At 36.2% G+C, this 17917-nt stretch overlaps 2 protein-coding genes across 3 annotated transcripts in view; one reads left to right on the top strand and one right to left on the bottom strand.

Moving 5' to 3' along the window:
- Positions 1–17917, bottom strand: part of camsap2b (calmodulin regulated spectrin-associated protein family, member 2b) — a 48377-nt gene that overhangs the window by 14101 nt on the left and 16359 nt on the right. Inside the window, 3 exon segments of the mRNA XM_051129023.1 lie at positions 1218–1357; positions 3473–3614; positions 9014–9091. Coding sequence (XP_050984980.1) covers positions 1218–1357; positions 3473–3614; positions 9014–9091 — 360 coding nt within the window.
- Positions 8701–16018, top strand: LOC127177033 (sterile alpha motif domain-containing protein 9). Of its 2 annotated transcripts, none has more exons than XM_051129010.1 (2): positions 8701–8720; positions 10985–16018. In XM_051129010.1, exon 2 carries the CDS (start codon positions 10993–10995, stop codon positions 15901–15903), a length of 4911 nt encoding a protein of 1636 aa, XP_050984967.1. In that variant the 5' UTR covers positions 8701–8720; positions 10985–10992; the 3' UTR covers positions 15904–16018. The 2 variants fall into 2 exon arrangements, with proteins under 2 accessions (XP_050984967.1, XP_050984958.1); XM_051129001.1 differs by lacking the exon at positions 8701–8720 and adding an exon at positions 9801–9840.

Below are 17917 nucleotides of genomic sequence, written 5' to 3'. Positions count from 1 at the left end.
TAGGGAATAGTAAGGATGGTCATGTGATCTGAACATGATGGGAGTGAAGTCTATATTCCGATCACCCAGTAGGCATCATTTTGTTGTGACAACACAAGCACAAATTTAAGCTATTGAAATACTGTAAAACAGTGCAAAATAAACCAACTTTCCACAGTGTATAACACAGTGTATTTATTGAAAGCAACAGTGCAGCAACCATAAAAAGAGTCTCTCTCAGTGCATTAAAGGGCGTTCTGACCAAACAAGATCAACAAAGCAACCGGGGCAGGCTGACACGGACAGAACAGACCCAGCACTCTCTGCTGATTTATTCAGTCCTTACACCTTTATTTCACCACAGTAAGTGGCTGTTGGCCTCATGAAAAAGACCTCATTTAGTGAAAAACACACTACTTAAGCACTAACTGACCAAAGAAATCAGATGTACCTTTGTTTTACTGAACAGCATGTAATTGGCTGAAGCAGCCGACAAGCATTTTAACCTGGTTTACATAATCGACCACAAATTAATCTGACATAAGGGCAAATCCACATCTGCCAGTTTGGAAAATGTAACACATTGGCTTAAAAAATATGTTATGATGGTGACGGCTAAAATATGTGAGGTAACGGCTACACATGGACTGTGTTTATGAAGACAAACCACTAAGCAGATAAACCACTTGGCAGCACTCTCATATACACACAAACGATGACTCAGTCATCCCAAACGGTCAGATTTAAAACACGCACTGGTCAGCTTTCCTTTCTGCACCAGCCCTGCTGAAATTCCCTGCAATACTCCAGTGATCACTCATTCATCTTGGCGTCAAACTAAAAAAGGATGTACAGTGGAAAATCACTAGAGAAAGCACTCAGAATTTGTCTCCTAGAAACCATGTAAAGTTTGCAACACTGAACCAAATGGGAAACACACATCCTATTCATTGTGTTGAAACATCTGAGAAAACTTCAGATACTAAATCATTCCAGGAAAAAATAATAAAATAATATACCATTATATACCATTAAAATAATAAAATTATATACCATAATCAGAGCACCGATGTTCAGTTGAACTATCAAAATAAAATCCATCAATCAGTTTCAGTAAAATGGTATCATCAAATTGCTTTTGTTCCTCTGTTGTAAGTCGTTTTGGATAAAAGCGTCTGTTAAATGCATAAATATAAATGTAGCAAAGAGATGTAAACTATATGAACATCAGGAATTACCTTGATGGTGCTGGAGGCATACAGCATATCCTCCAGGGTGAAGTGACAGCAGTTGTTGAGGTTTTCTTTGCAGAACTCCTGGATCAGCTGGAGATTGTACAGACTGTCAGCCAATGACATCGTTCCTTTGACACAGATATCTGGATGGGGAGGGAACAAACCACATAACAGCCAATGACGTTATGAGTAGATCTGAGGGGGCGGAGACAGAACTCAAGTAGAAGCCAATAGAATTCAGTGAGGGCGGGACCAGAATGTGTGATGTAACGAGCAGAATCCTCAGAGTCACGGGGTGGAGATGTGTTTATGTTTGAATAACTGTTCCTCTGTTCTCGCTCAAACTTCCATTCACGCACTCCTACTTGCTCTGTCTGTTCTTTTCGCTCATTTCTTCCTCCACCCTTATTCTTATGAAATTATAGCTTTTATATAACAAGGATGCATCAAATTGATCAAAAGTGACAAAAACATTTGTGGTGTCATCAAGTGGCTTTAGTAGCACAAGTAATTCTTTCAAGCCAAGTTTAAAGTCAAAGAAATCCTGTTATTATATCACTAAGAGGCAGAGACTTTATGTCCTTCAAATGACTAAATATCTGAATGCTGTTGTGTTTGTGACACGAGGGACTTCAGAGAGAGTTTAGTGGATAATGTAGTTTTCCTGATGCTGTCTGTGTGCCTGTTATCTATGGGCTATCTAGGGCCAGAGTAAGTGTAGAGTATTTTGTTGAAGGTTTATCTGTACAGGCTCTGTTGGAGGGTTGTGCTACAGTATCTCAACTACTGTACACCTCTCAATGAAACAAAATGAAAAAAAAAAAAAAAAACTGATCTTAAACTACACAAGAATAACACTTTTTCAAACTTAGTACAAGATAAGAAAATCACTACTATTTGTGCAGTTTAATGTTGGAGATGTGTTTTAGCAGTACTATGACACAATAAACCTTAGTGCTTATGCAAGTGAGACAAATTTTAGTTCAACTCGTAGCGTTTTCCAATTCTGCCATTCTCCATAATTTACTTCTTTCCTAAATAAAACAAAATAATATTAAAAGAGTTAATATATTTTAGAATATATAAAATAATCTATTTAAAAAAATTATTAAATTAATAGATAAAAAACAGAAAAACGCAAAATGTTATTAACGTCATTAATGTCACTCAAACTTTTGTCTGTTCCTCACACAAAGTTATTGTATGGATTCAGAAGGCCTGGAATTCAGAGAATGAATCATATAGACTACGTTTTTGTCCATTTTTAAAACTGACTGCCCCTGGTCACTGAATGCTTTTATTGTATGTAAAAAAAAAAAAGTCACATGTTTACCATAAAGGTGAACAAATAATAACAGAACCTTTAAAGGCCAATTTTTACATTAAATGTATTGCATCATCTTTTACATCAAATTCTTGCATTTAATCTATACATTCAAATAGTAAGACACTATAGGGCTGTTAACATTCAAATTAAATCAGTATCAACAAAATTCTTTGCAATGCAGAGGTGGCACAGAATCTGCATCTTAAGTGGCATTTAAATGGATTTACACAGACTGTTTAATGCTGGACATGAATGCATTTAACATTTAGTTAAAAATGCATAAGGTTTTGATGTTTAAAAAAAATGTTGAATACTGATATTTGCAATGATTTTGCCAAAAAGAAGAGAAAATATACTACAAATATAAACCTAAATTTGCCAGTAGGTGGTCAAACGGCTGACTGAAATAGTTCTGCTGTGGCTTTGTTTGGAACTATTTTTGTTGACGACCTTTCCCAATCCCGCCCCCATCTCTCTTTCCCACTTCCTGTCGCTTCTAATCTGTCTTGTCATAATAAAGGCAAAAAACAAATCTTTAAATTATATAAAGTAAGAGGTTAGTTATACAAAGGTCTCATAGTCTATTCGTGCACTCTCTAGGTGTGTATTTTTTTTTTATTTTGTGACATACTTGATCATGTCAAATCACATATAATTTAAACAACAATTATGATATTATCAAAGATGATACATATCGGACACCCCTAATTATACCTTTAAATGAGAGTGAAAGTCTACAATTAAACCATGCTCATGGTCACAGAACCACTCAATGTGTCAAGGCCCTTTCCTGACAGGTCATCATCATATATTAACGTATAATGCGGCTCTCTAAACATAAAGTATTCACAATACAGTGTAAGAAGAAACTTGGAATGACAAACAGTTCTATATTTCTCATATCACAAACAAGAGTTTCCTGCAGCAGTACCTTCCAGTGGCACAGCATCAGGACAGTAGAAGTGCAGCAGTGCAGCCAGTGCGCAGCCATCTGTGTTGTCCTTCAGGAGATTGTCCACCAGGGGGAGACAAAGAGTTGGACGTGCTTTAGAGTCCTCTCTCCTGTACCTCCCCTGTGAATCACAAACACAGCATGGTTGTTATGACAGCAAAATTGTTTCAAATGGTATGCATTATAATCAATGATACAAGTCAGTTAAAAAGACACATACAATCATACAACACAAACCCACAAAATATGTGGATTAATAAAACATTTGTGAGACACTATATATAACAGTTGGGAATGGGGGATGGGGAAGCTGCATGCTAGTGTAAAACAAAATTAATTTTCAGTGGAGAACTGTATTCTAAAATGTCAAAATTGACTGTGGGCTTCATCCAGGGAAATCATCGAAAATAGGGATGTACGTATAAGAACTGTGTGCAGACATGATTCCCTATTTTATTCACCTATGCTGCCAACAGTATATGACCTATGATTTTAAATTTTGTGCTTGACGGTCCAGTGTTTGAGGTGGGGTCACAGTTACTGAGCATGGAATGGCAAGAGCAAGCCAATGGATGGAACTGACCAATGAAGAGGAACTGCATCATTGTTTAGGGTAACTGGAATTTATTTGCCCAACTGGGAACATTTGGAGACTTTTTTTGTGGTCCATGAGAAACTCTAAGGAGCAATGAGAAAATCTATGTATCACTGTAAAAATGCTATTTGCAAATGCTAAACAGGACAAAATATTGCTTGACAAAATAGAAATTATATAAAAAACACTTGAATGCTGTCTGCTTAGAATGTATCTGCAAGACTAACTTTATAATTTAGAACATGCAAACAAAATATTTATGCAGACTATGAACAAAAAAGAGTTATATGATTGCAAAGAGAGAAAACTACAAGTAAAATGACACCAAAGACTGCAATAAAATGGGGGAAACTCAAGAAAGTTTACTAGTGTAGGCAACAAAGAAAAAAGACATCCTGTGAGTCTACATAAAAATGAACATAAGAGATAAGAGTGAAACATAAAAAGGTGCATGGGTAGAACACTTTAAATGCTGCCTATATTAAAGCACTTTTTATTCGTCTTATTACTATTATTATTATGACATTACCTGCTGAGTGTTGTGTTGTTACAAGTGCCTTCTGTGAGACTGTGAAAAAAAAAAAAAAAAAAAAACCTACTACCTACACTGCAATGAAATCTTCAGGTCATTCCTGAAGAACTTCATTCCACAGACAGGTGAGCATGTTATGGTTTAAGCCCAACCTGGCTAATCAAACAGTGAAAGGTTTAAGATTTAAAATAACACGCATCTGTTTGTCAGTTTGGCCCAGTACAGGCAACTTTGAATCTCATTTGAATGAATAAAAGCCTTGGAAATTTAATTTGTGAAACCTGGAACACACTGACAGTATTGAAACTTGACACAAGATACATTTCAAATAGTGGGTATTGCTGTAGAGTTTGAGAGACTTTTCACTATACAGTTCTATTGCATACTACAAACTTCAAGCATAATAATAATAATAATAATAATAATAGTCACAAGCAGCAATCATCCAAGCACCAATAGCCCATGCATGATCCAACTGAAATCTGTCTAATTATGTGTTTTTTACACCAAAGGCCATCTTAAATCTTCAGTAATAGTTATAGTTATGAAACTGGTTTAACTCCCTATTACTGTTACACTAAAAAAGAAGTCAAAAAAAAAAAAAAAGTGTAGTTTGTATATGTTATGTAGATGATATACAGTCATTGGATGTCCTTGCATTTTATTTTAGCCTGAAAATTTTATTTTGATTATATAATATAAATTACAATTTAATAATAATGTGAAGCAAAAATGCTACACATAGCAAATATTTGTATTACTAAAGACAACAAAAGTAAACAAAACAGAATAATTCTAGTGCTGCAGGTGTTACCATGTTATAGTAAGAGTTATTTACACCAAAATGCTTGTCTCTTTATAGAAATTTTTATAAAATATGTTTTAAAAGAGACAAACAAAATAGTCTCTTGATTTTAAACGAAAAGCAATATATTTATCCATGTCTGGCAACCTCACAAATCTGTTTTCAATATTACTGGGATATATAAAATTCAAACTAACATTTAATGATCTTTAAGTTTTTTGTCACGTCCCTTTTGTTCTATTTCTGTGTTTTCTTTTGTTTTGAGAGGTGTTTGTGTGTCTTATGTCCAGGAAGAAGATCGACAGACAAAGCAAACAGAACAGAACACAGCTTAAGTAACGCAACTAACGAGGAACACCTGAAATCAATATGAACATAATGAGAACAGGAACAGGAAGGGCCAAATAAGGGCATAATCAAACGAGGGAAAACTAGGAAAGGAGCACATAGGAGCCAAAACAAACACAAGGACAGTTCAAAGGTTTGACAGAATGGTGGATAAAGTTTATAGATAATCATAAAAATTAAATTGTTCACGGTTGAAGCAAGGATTCTGAAAAAAAGAATTTTGGTTTTGCTGAGTTAATAGTTAAAATATAAAGTGTTTTTTAAATAATTTTTACAAAATTCAGTACATATGTTTGTTTTACCATAAGAATATGTTTAAACATAGGAATCTTTGGCCACTTAATGTATTTATATCTTCACAACACTTTGATTAATCAAATTTCTTTTGATGACTTTTTTTTTAGCGTCTAGTGATGATATGTGCTAAGATTCATGCAAACGGGACAAACGGCCTAGAAGGAGTTTTAAAAAGTAGTTTTTCTGAAAAATTGAAAATGGCAGAAAATGTGTGAGTTGATTATGAGTATTCTGTAGTGCCTGATTCAAGGATTCGCAGGAAAACAATTTTGATTATACCCCTTATGGTTTCAAAGTTATGATCCAAAATGCAAATTGCCCCAGTATAGAGCCATGTAGTGTTGGACGGATGTGTGTCTGTTTGTGTGCCGTAAAAATGGTGAATGTTTGGAACCATCCTGCTGAGTTTGGGGTCTCTACAATTTACCCTCTCTGATGCCCTGACATTTTCAGGAGAGAAGAAGAAATGCAGTTTTATCAGGAAAGATGTTTATCGTGCTTAAGGCCACTGACAAACTAGTTGTCTGCTGCTAGCTAAGTGAAAGCTCTACATTCATGTTCTTCTCCCTGCTGGACAGAGTACAACTCTTTCTTTCCAACCTAAAGCCAGTGTGATGTACCCCAATCAATATCACATCACGTTCATTCACGTTTTCCAGAGGATAGCCACACTGAGCCTGGTTTCTCCAAGGTTTTTCCTCCATTTCTGTCACCTGATGGAATTTGGGTTCCTCAGTGTCACCTTCTAGCTTGCTTAGTTGGGGTCTGAAAGACACTTAACTTTTAGTAACTTATCGATATCACTGCAGTGACTGACATCATTGGATAACAAAATGTGAACTGAATTAAAGGTCCCCTATTATACAATTATTTTGAAAATTACCTTTTATGCAGTGTGTAACACAGCTCTAAGTGAATTAAAATATCCTAGTTTTAAATCTGAAAGCGCACCATGTATAAAGTTATTGTCTCTCAAAAAAAAAGATTGACGTCAGCATGAAACATTAGCATACTGTCAACCACTTGTTGCATGCATATCCTGGATGGCATGGAGGTGAGTAAATCATCAGGAAATTTTTATTCTATTTTATTCTTATTGCTCTCGTGTACTCTGTAGCATGCAAAATATGTATTTAGTTTTGTGTGTTGTGTTTGCTCCGCACAGCTTGTAGGTCTTTGGCTAACTGGCTAACAGCAATATCTGTTTGCTCGCAGTTGTCGTTGTGTCGATGAATAGTGAATGTTTGTCATTGTTATTGGAGTTATGATAAAGAATAGAGCAATACGTTGGTGTACAAACTGCAGCGCTTTATCAATATGTTTTTGCATTGGGCTAACGCATATACCATGGCTGTTTGGGTGTTTAATGTAATGGTGATGGGCATTCTGTTTCCAATGTGTGCTGCATGCAGTAGACCAATCACAACAGACTGGGTCATCGCAGCAATCACTGCAGATTAGCGTCATGCAAAGGAGGGGTTTGGAAAAATTAATTGTTGAGCAAACTGTTTGGGAGTCGTTGAGCAAATAATGTAAATATAAATGCATATTATAAGACAATTAAAGTATTTTTTGACCTTGCATGGATGTCAAACCAAAATATGAACCTTTCATAACCCATAATAGTGGCACTTTAAGCTGTATGATGGCACCACCACTTTTTGTAGAACTGCTTTACAGCTGAACCATATATTGCAATATCAACATCATTGAATTGAATCAACAATGAACCGACTCAACCTGCATAACAATATTGCTGCCTTTTGTAGAACTGTTCTCCATAGCTACGTTTTTGTAATTGATTCTGCTGTTACCTGTTTACCTCTATAAATAGCTGCTTTGACACAATCTGTATTGTATAAAGCACTATAGAAATAAAGGGAACTTGACTGTTGGTGCTTGAGCCCCTAATAAAACTAGAATAATACAAAACACCAAGACAAAAAAAAAAATGTGAACAATAGGTTCCTACATTTTACATTCTCAGCAGAGCCCAACCCTGGTAATAATGATGAAAGCAAATAGCCTTTAGGACCTGGTACATCATTTATTCATCAAAAGATTATGTTTGCTCATGGCGACTCACTGTCTTCTACAGTAATGAAAGTGAAAGACTGTCATACTTAGCAGTTTATTTAAAATAATTCGCCTGACTGATGTTATCTTGAATGTCTATGTTTTTTACATACATTAAAAAACCAACCAAACAAACAAAAACACTTAAAATACTCTCTTTTATGTTTCACAGAAGAAAGAAGGTCATACAGGTTTAGGACAACATGAGGGTGAATACATTTCATCATTTCTGACAGAATTTAAATTTTTGGGTGAACTATCCTCTTAAGGAATATCTCACATTTGAGGGCAACTGAAAGGTTGAAACACCATAGCGACCAGGAAAACATTGCCTCTCTATTCAAATATGTCAAGGTACTGTTTTATATACAGACCGCCTAAGGCTACAAAAAAAAAATTCTGAGCATTTCTGAACCTGTACAAACAGGTTTGTGCTCTGACAATGACTAAGCCTAAGGGTGGGGTGTATAGAGTGTGCAGCCACGCATATGGAAACATCCAACACACTGCTTTAAAGCAGAAAAGACAAGCTGAAAACTAGCATGGCGCTTCGATAATAAAGATCATAAACTATGTGAGTACTACTGAAGATTTCAGCTGCATCTTTTCAATTGTTTTGCTAATGTTTGACATAGCATAATGTAAGAATAAGCTGTAGTTTTTTTTTTTAAATTATACAATTTCTATTACATCAAAATATTAACTGCTTAAATATTACTGTATATTAAAAGTAACAACAAAATCTCAATATTACTTGCAATTTGTAATACTTGAGCTTTGTAATGCCTTTCATTCATAGAACTTTGACATATATTAGCATGTGATCTGTTGATACAATATTAATGCATTATTAAAGAATATGCTCACCTTTTGAAGAATGGAGGGCTCGTCTGCATCTTTAACTATTTTTTCTTGCGCCAGAATGTCTCTCAGATGTTCATTTACCTGCATTGGAAAATCAACATAAAATAAGCACATGCAAGCAAACATAAACACACAAATACACACTTGAGATTTTGCTCTGCATTGAATGAGTATAAATGATCACTTTGTTTGATTCTTTGTTTGTTTTTTAATTTCGATAAGCCTTGTGTAGCAGATATGGATTCTTAAGAACTGTGAACGTACCAATGACCATAAATGTAATAAAAGCAATACATTTTTGTTTTTTCGAACTATGTTACATGAAATGGTTAAAACCTAACAGAGTACTAAACAAGTAGTTAATTAACTATAACATTACATTTACATAAAATTACATAACACTATACATTTTTTTAAAAGGGTGCTGCAGTGGCTCTCAGGTGGAATAGATGCATTTTATCAGTTCTGAGAGTTCACTTGGAAGTGAACCCATGACCCATGTTAGCACCATGCAATAAGTTACAGGAACTGTCAAATACAGGTTAAAAGATGTGCCTAACTATAGTTGCACATAATGTGGTGATAACGGCCTCTGGTGGCACAACTGATAATTACTGTATGTGGATGTGACTCAAAGAAGGATTCTTCTTATTACAGAATGCTGTGCAACACAACGAGAGGAGAAATACCAGAGATGGAGAGAACAGTTTTTATCTGAACATCATACATACTCAAACACTCAACTGGATGTAAAATAAAAAAATAGACTATACTAAATGTATACCTGAAAAAAAGACCACTGACAACCACTGACTGGATCAAAGAAAAAGGTCAAAGGTTCAAAGTTTTTTTTTTTTTAAATTTTGATTGATCTGATTTTCAGATATGAATATAAAAATCACTTTTCTCTGCATCTGAGCATAGTTACAGCCCAGGGGTGAGGAACGTTGATCCTGGAATGCCAGTGTCCCTGTAGAGTTTAGCTCCAACCCTGAAAAAAAAAACACCAACCCGTATCCTGAAGCAGAGATTGTCTTACTATAGGAAGATGAGAGGGTCTGTATTACTTACTACTGGAGAAAGCGTAACAGCTAACTTGGATCACGTGTCCCTTACAATCACATTACAGCCTTGACGTCATTGAATTTCAGTCAGAGTTTTGTGACACTCAATCGCCGTTTACGGATACCATAGGAATGAATCGATTCATTAAATGATAAGCTGTTTTCTCTAAGAAGTTATTTATTTAGCGTAGTGGAGCCTCTCCTCCATTGACATCCATTAAAAAAACTTTTCCCATGTACTGCCAGACTGGAAGAGTTAGCTTTAGCTGTTACGCTTTTTTGCCTAATGGTTGCAGGCTTGCCTTCTAGTGGCTTTGTCCTGAAGACCTTGATAAGCTTGTTCAGGTGTGTTTGATTAGGGTTGGAGCTAAACTCTACAGGGACACCGGCCCTCCGGGATCAACGTTACCCACCCCTGGTTTAGCCACGACATCTCAAAGAGACAACATTTTATTCATAACTAAACTGGCAAAATGTGCAGTTTCCCTCTGTATAGGCAGAGTAAGAATGCAACAAGAAAAGCAAACCTTACATAACATTGTAGATTTGTGCATCATGGTAGATAATTAGTATCGGGACCAATTCTCACTATTAACTAGTGGCTTATTACACCATGCCTATTATTAACATACTGGCTGTGTATTATGCTGTCTCGTATTCTGTATGACCATTTTCTACATCCCTAATCCTACTCAACACCTAAACTTCACAACTACCTTACTAATGATTAATAAGCAGTAAAGTAGGAGTTTATTGAGGCAAAAGTCATAGTTAATGGTTTATTAATGGTGAGAATTGGACTATAAAATAAAGTGTGACCAAATATTATTTCAATAATGAGATAAATTTCATAAATTGCATTGTGCCGTCAGACATTTTATATCGTTATGTATTTGTTTTTTTATTTCAGTGGTGACAATGAGTCAAAACCCAACACTTCCCCGTCTAGTAAAGCAGTGGACAAAAGAGCAAGTACGTTACTGGTTAACTGAAGTAGTGAAAGTGGATAAAAAATATGCAGACATGTTATATGATGAAGATGTATCAGGGGAAGCACTACTTTGCTACCAGACCAGTGATCTGCATTACCTTGGCATTAAGCATGGTCCAGCTGTTATTATTATCAACCAACTAAAGGAGTTAGAACAGCTTCATGGATCAGACTCTGTACCCCCCATACACTCCCAAACACAGCAAGAAGAGGACAGGTTAGACACAACTGAGGAAATCCAAGACCATTCAACAGATCAACCACAAACATCTAAATGTGTAGCTAAAACGTCAAAAACAAAATCAAGCAAAAAAAGTAAATCTAAGAAAAGCCAAAAATTAAACGTTGATAAAGATTCAACGGATATGATCACAAGTACTCAAAAAGATGATTGCCAGACAAAAGAAGTATTAAAACCAACCCCTTCCCAAGAAAAAATGCTTGAAGAGACATCCAGTCATTTAACCTCCAAAGAAACTGAACTAAGAGAGGCAGTTGACCCTAAAATAGTGGTCATCAATGCAGACAACATAACTGATAAAGAAAAGAGCAAAAGAAAGCCTGGACAACACTCATGTAGTCTCTATCCATTTGATCACAATGCTGCCTCTCATCGATACATTCAAAACTATACTTTACCACCAGAGACAGGACCAGACAATCTGATTCATGCAGTTCATGAGTATAAATTCATGGGCAGAACAGATGACATTCACATAATAAAGAAGAAGTTCAATAAAGAGGTGTTTCGCTTTGCTGCTGGTTGTATGAACAGCCGCACAAATGGAACCATCCACTTTGGTGTAGCAGATTCCAAGAGTTCTGAATATACTCATGGTGAGATTGTTGGTGTCAGTGTTGACAGTAAGGACACCATCATTGATCACTTTAATCAGGGTATTAAATCATACTTTGAAGAGCACACAGATGAAGCAAAGGCATGCATTAGACAACCACGCTTTGTAGAAGTGCTCTGTGCTGACAGCACACTATCTGGCAAATACGTCATAGAGGTGGATGTTGTTCCATCCTACAGCATAGTTCAAGGTAAGCTGTTTAAAATCCAGACTCTGGATGAGGACAATCAATGGAAAAAGAGCAAAGGAAAATCGCTTTTCATCAGAGATGGAGCTGCAACCAGAGACATCTATAAAAATGGTAATCCAAAAGACTTGCATGATGAGCTGACTCGAATGAATGTCCAAGTGAATGTTCTAGACAAGAGGAGAAAGGAAATAGAAAGGAAAACTGAGAGCAAGGGCACATCAAACCAGGGGCAAAAGCTGAAGAATCTGCTGACATGTGGAGGAAGCAGACTGGGTCATTATGATTACTACATCATTGTAACAAACAAAAGTCACCCTGAACAACTCCAGCATCTTCAGTTCATGACAACATTGAAATTGTTCTGTGTGTTGGACTTTGATCCAGACTCTGTAAAAAATGGGTCCTGCCACAATTACACATATGACAGAATTGCAAATCTTCACAGACCAAGCCAGCTCCATGGAGACCCAGCAGTAATTGTGAAAAATCTAACTTTATACAAACAAACAAGCTGGGTATTTTGTAATGGCAGAGAAGACCTTGACAATCCAGAAGACAAACCACTCAAACCAAGCGAATGGTTAATAGACAATGCACGACAAATACAAGACATGATCTCATTCATCTGCAACCCATACATTCTTCCTAGAGGACATTTTTTAGTCATATTCCTCCTCCTTTCCACTGTTGAAGCCATGAACGATCCCATTTTTGACACATTTGTTTCATTTTATAAAAACCTTGGTGGTACAGAGAACATCTTAAGTATATGCACTTCCAGTGCTTCCTTTCAGAAATGGAAGGATTTCATTCAAGCCAGATGTGAACATGACATCAGTCACCGGAGTATATATGACCTGGAGCTCAGTGAAATCAATGGGACAATACTGAAACTGGCACAGAACAAGCCACATGCTGAGAGGCTTCTTCCATCTGCTGAGGGAAGTTCAGTTGTTCTCCAACAGAAGGATGAGGACCTTATGCCTTCTCTTGAGGTCCTTTGTGAAAATGAGTGTGAGAATGTGTTTGATGAGAATAGTCAAGAATTCCAAGAATTTCAAATTAAAACAGAAGCTGAATTCTATAGGGGCGACAAAGTGAAATGGTGGAATTTCTATTTTTCTGAAAAAAATGCAACAAAACCATTCATAAAACGGGACAAATATGATCAACTCAAACGCATCATTGAAAATAAAACCAAAAATCCAACAAGCACATGTGTCATGGTGAATCTTTTTCATCATCCTGGTTGTGGGGGCACCACATTAGCCATGCATGTAATGTGGAATCTAAAAAAGGATTTCCGTTGTGCAGTTCTGAAGGACAACACAGTTTCCAAACATGATGTAGCACAACAAGTTGCCTACCTGGTAAGGTGTGGAAAGAATGAGACTTCACGGACAACACCAGTACTTTTATTAGTAGATGACTCTGAAGAGACCGAAAACACAGAGGAACTTCAGCACTGTACACGGAAAACTCTCAACGAAATATCTCCCAGTGCACTTGTTGTTGTTCTAAATTGTTTACGTTCAAAAACCCCAAAAGTGAGATTCTCAAACAGTGTCATTGAAAGTCAGTACATTACAGCAACTCTGTCTAAAGAAGAAATGGATGCTTTCGAATTGAAACTTAAGGAACTACAAGAAACACATGAAAAACCAGAGAATTTCTACAGTTTCATGATCATGAAGTCAAACTTCAGTCAAGAGTATGTTGCAAACGTTGCTCGTAATACTCTCAAAGATCTTGACATTGAAAGAAAACAAGCACAACTTCTCTCAATCCTGGCATTATTGAATTCCTATGTGGCTGATTCAGCCATTTCCGTGTCACTGTGTGAAGATTTTCTGGGCATTAAAAGGAATTTATGGGGAAAGCAAACAGTTTTGGATGAAATGGAACCTCAGTCATGCTTGCTAATTGAGTTTGAAGCTGAAGAATGTGGAGTGTACAAAGCAATCCGTTTTGTTCATCAACGTATTGCAACCGAGTGTGTCAAGGAGTTAGAAGACACACACAAAGTCACAAGATATGACATAGTCCAAAATTTGCTGCATTCTGACTTATTTTTCAAAAGTGGAATAGGAAAAGATAACTTCCTACAGTCAGTTAAAAGCATGCTAATCACTCGACAACGCAAGGCAGAAGGTGACGAGAAAGACACACTGTTTTCACTTTTGATAGAGGACATCAATACACAGAATGACGGACTGAAAAAAATCCAGAGCATCTTTACAGAAGCATCGAGACGATTTGATAAGGACTTTGTAATTCCTCAAGCTTTAGCAAGACATTTCTATCTGAATGAAAAAAAATTTGCCCTAGCAAAGGATTGGGCACACACGGCCAAAACCATCAAAGAGAATTCATATACCCTCGATACAGTTGGGCAGGTCTCTAGAAGTGAGCTAAAACATAAAATTGATTGCAACAAACCAGAGAACAAAACACCCACACCCGATGACCTAAAAGAATATCTGGATTTAGCTGATGAAGCAATGAAAGCTTTCCAGAGGGCTCAAATCTTGGCAAAGAAAGATGACATTCCTGATCTGGAAGAGACACTTCATAGGAAACCCAACACCTACAACATATCTGGATACATGAGTGAGATTGACATTGCAATGACAGTCTTTGACATTGTGAGGGGCTTGCCATTGTTTAAAGAAGGGGATTCCATGAAAAATTATTATTTTCAGCAGTTTTTCAAAGACAAAATATCTCTAAAAAACATTCCCATATTCCAGAACAACACCAACAAAAAACTGGTTGATATTCTAATGGAGTATGAACCATTCCTTGTTTCTTTGAAGACACAAGTAGACAAAGCCTTTGACTTCCTTGAAGTTTTCTTCACTTACACAAGAGAAAAGGGCATTGTTGACAAAGAAAAGCAGTTTAAGAACAGGGAAAAACTCTCAGATCACTTCAAAAAATACATCTCCCTGTTTTGTTCTTCAACTGAGGAAAGATTAAATGAGAAAAAACTTAAACCAAAACTCAGCATGAACATGGAAATTGAGGAATGTCGAATGTTCCTAGAAGAAAACAGAGCAAACAGTTTCCCAAGAATTCTTCAGTTTCTGGAGTTCAGAAAAAACATGATAGAGCAAATTGTTGAAAAACATTCCTTCATATTCAAGAATTGTGTCACCAAATCTCTCACAGACAAAACAAACCATTTGCTTGCCCACATAATTCTAAAGCTGAATAAACCTAAGTCACAGTTTGCAAAAACCCCAAAAGAACTCACTTATCTTTTGAAAGAACTTTTGCAAGATGCTGGAACACAGCATCAACATCCAGAACCTTACTACCTTGCACTATTGTTGCTATGGCCTGGAAAAAATGGCATTGACCCCCGAATAGATGCATATGTGGACATGCTAAAAAAATCCTCCAGAAAGCAACTCTCACACATTTTCAGAGTCAGAAATCCCATTGCTCACTTCTATCTGGGGAAGTCTGATGGATTAGAACGACTGGTTTCTAAAGCCAACCTTGACAGCGACTTCAGTACAGTAAGAGACCGTAACGTTCTATGGCAAAATGCAGATATTTTTAAGGAACAGGCAATTAAAGACAAGCTCCTCAGAGTTAATGGCATGATGGAGCTTGGTGAGCTTTATGCAGAGTATGGAAAGCTGAGGATCCCTGTGCGCCGCACATACCTTGGAGGTCTAAGAAGTGGTCACAGTACAGAGAGGGTGACTTTCTACATTGGCTTTGCTATTGATGGTCCACTCGCCTATGACATTCAGTATGCAGACATGAGAGTCAATACATGATCAGCTATCCATGATTTACTGACAGAGGGGATAATCATCCTAAGCTGAGTGTAAAACAGAACAATTTCTTTGTAGTGAACCTAAATCTAGGAGCTGATTCTCAAATGATATCAGTTATTTTCTGTTGTTATGCATTTATTTTTTACATATCTGTGAGATGCAATGATATAATATGTGCTTACATGTAACTTTTATAAACTTGTTGTTTGATTTGGTATATTTTATAAGAAAAAGTCATACAGTAATAGTATTTGTCAGCTTGTCTAGTTAATCACTTATGTTTTTCTGTTTTCATGATTAGCTGCAGTATAGTTGTTAATATCTGTTTGATATTTGATACTTCAGTACCAAAAAATGGAAATGGGATAAAAACGCAAGAAAAATTGAAACACTACAAGTGTGACATTCTAGCAACATTTAAAGCAAACTGTATGTCATTTATAAGTTGAAACTTGCAATAAATCATAAAACGTGAGAGAAAAGTTGAATTTGACAGTTATTTGAATGATTGCTACTAGGTAAAATGTATGAATAGAACACCTCACCTCAATGCTTAACAACAGTTACATTAAATATACAGACTTACATACAAGTAAGCCAAACATTTGCAGCAAGCAAAAAGTTAAACGTGCGACAATATAAAAACATACAACTCATTGTAAAAGACTAATAGTGTATAACAAACCATCATATTGAAAAAAAATATCTCAAGGATGCAGTGAAGAGTCAGTAGTGTTTATCAGAACTTACAAAAAATTACATCATGAAAAATTGAAAACAGAGAGCACACTGGTTATATGTTTACATACATTACTGATCTTTTTTAAAAATCTTTTGTTCAGCCAGCATCAGCCCATTTTACATGAAACTTAGCATTGCTATGTACAAATCCAATAGGTACAACTAAGAAATGAGAATTGCTTTCTAAATAAATTAACACTATTTTCAACTGGCATGCATTGATTCTGTTAGTGGTCAAGAAACATGGGAACACTTTAAAATAAGATTCAATTAGTTATGAACTAACAATTAACAACATTTCTACAGCATTTATTCAGATTACAAAAACATAGCAAACAGACCAACCACTTTGTAAAGATGAGCTCTGACCAAGAACAACTGAAAATGAGGGCTATATAGATAAATACTAGGGACTAAACAAGGTTAATTAACTATAGGTGTAACAAATGAGGGCAAACCAAAAACTATGGTAACAACAGAGGAACAAAGGCAGGAAACTGAACTGGGAACAGTGCAAACGACTGTAACAAAACTTAAACTTTGAACAGACATTATAGGCTACATTCACACTGCAAGAAAATGTAGCCCAAATCCTATTTTTTGTTCATATGCAACTCAAATCATTTAGTTTCATGACAGTGTGAACAGCACAAACCACATCTGATCTTTTCGATTCTGATTTGGGACACTTCAGGCCTGTTTACACCTGGTCACTTCGGCTACGTTCACACTGCAAGCCTTAGTGCTCAATTCTGTTTTTTTCTGATTTTTTTGTATAGCCACATTATTGCTTTAAATGTGGCCAATATCAGATTTCTAGTGTGAACAGATCATGGTTCTGACCTGGCCCAGATGCTCAAAAGAACAATACATGGCAATATTGGAAAAAGTAGCCCAATTCCGCAGGGAAATGATGGATTTGGCAACATTTGTGCAGCGCGCTGTCATACAGAAGTAAACAAGGAGGACATAAATCGATTATGCATTTATTTATAGTGTAATCTGCTGTAGAAGTCAGCGAAATTATGAACAGGCAATATGAAAAAGAAAAGGGTTAAAAGACAGGAGAGTTTTGAAACTTTGACGATATGAGCGCTCATGTTTTTCTTGTATATAGAGCTGTCACTGTAATACTTACGAGCTCTGACACATCACACTTCCACTGATTACCTTTCGCAACTGTCTTGATAGTATGGGTAGTGTGTAAAATCACACTTGCATATATCTGAGGTGATTCTGATCTAGAGTGACGTAAAAGTCGTAAGAAATCTGA

Source organism: Labeo rohita, chromosome 2 (genome assembly GCF_022985175.1).
Source record: "Labeo rohita strain BAU-BD-2019 chromosome 2, IGBB_LRoh.1.0, whole genome shotgun sequence".
In the NCBI taxonomy this organism is placed as follows: Eukaryota; Metazoa; Chordata; class Actinopteri; order Cypriniformes; family Cyprinidae; genus Labeo; species Labeo rohita.
This window is presented reverse-complemented; position numbering and strand designations above follow the sequence as displayed.

Bases quoted from the DNA above. Each gene is read 5' to 3' on its own strand.
- LOC127177033 (XM_051129010.1), top strand. From the start codon at position 10,993: ATGAGTCAAAACCCAACACTTCCCCGTCTAGTAAAGCAGTGGACAAAA.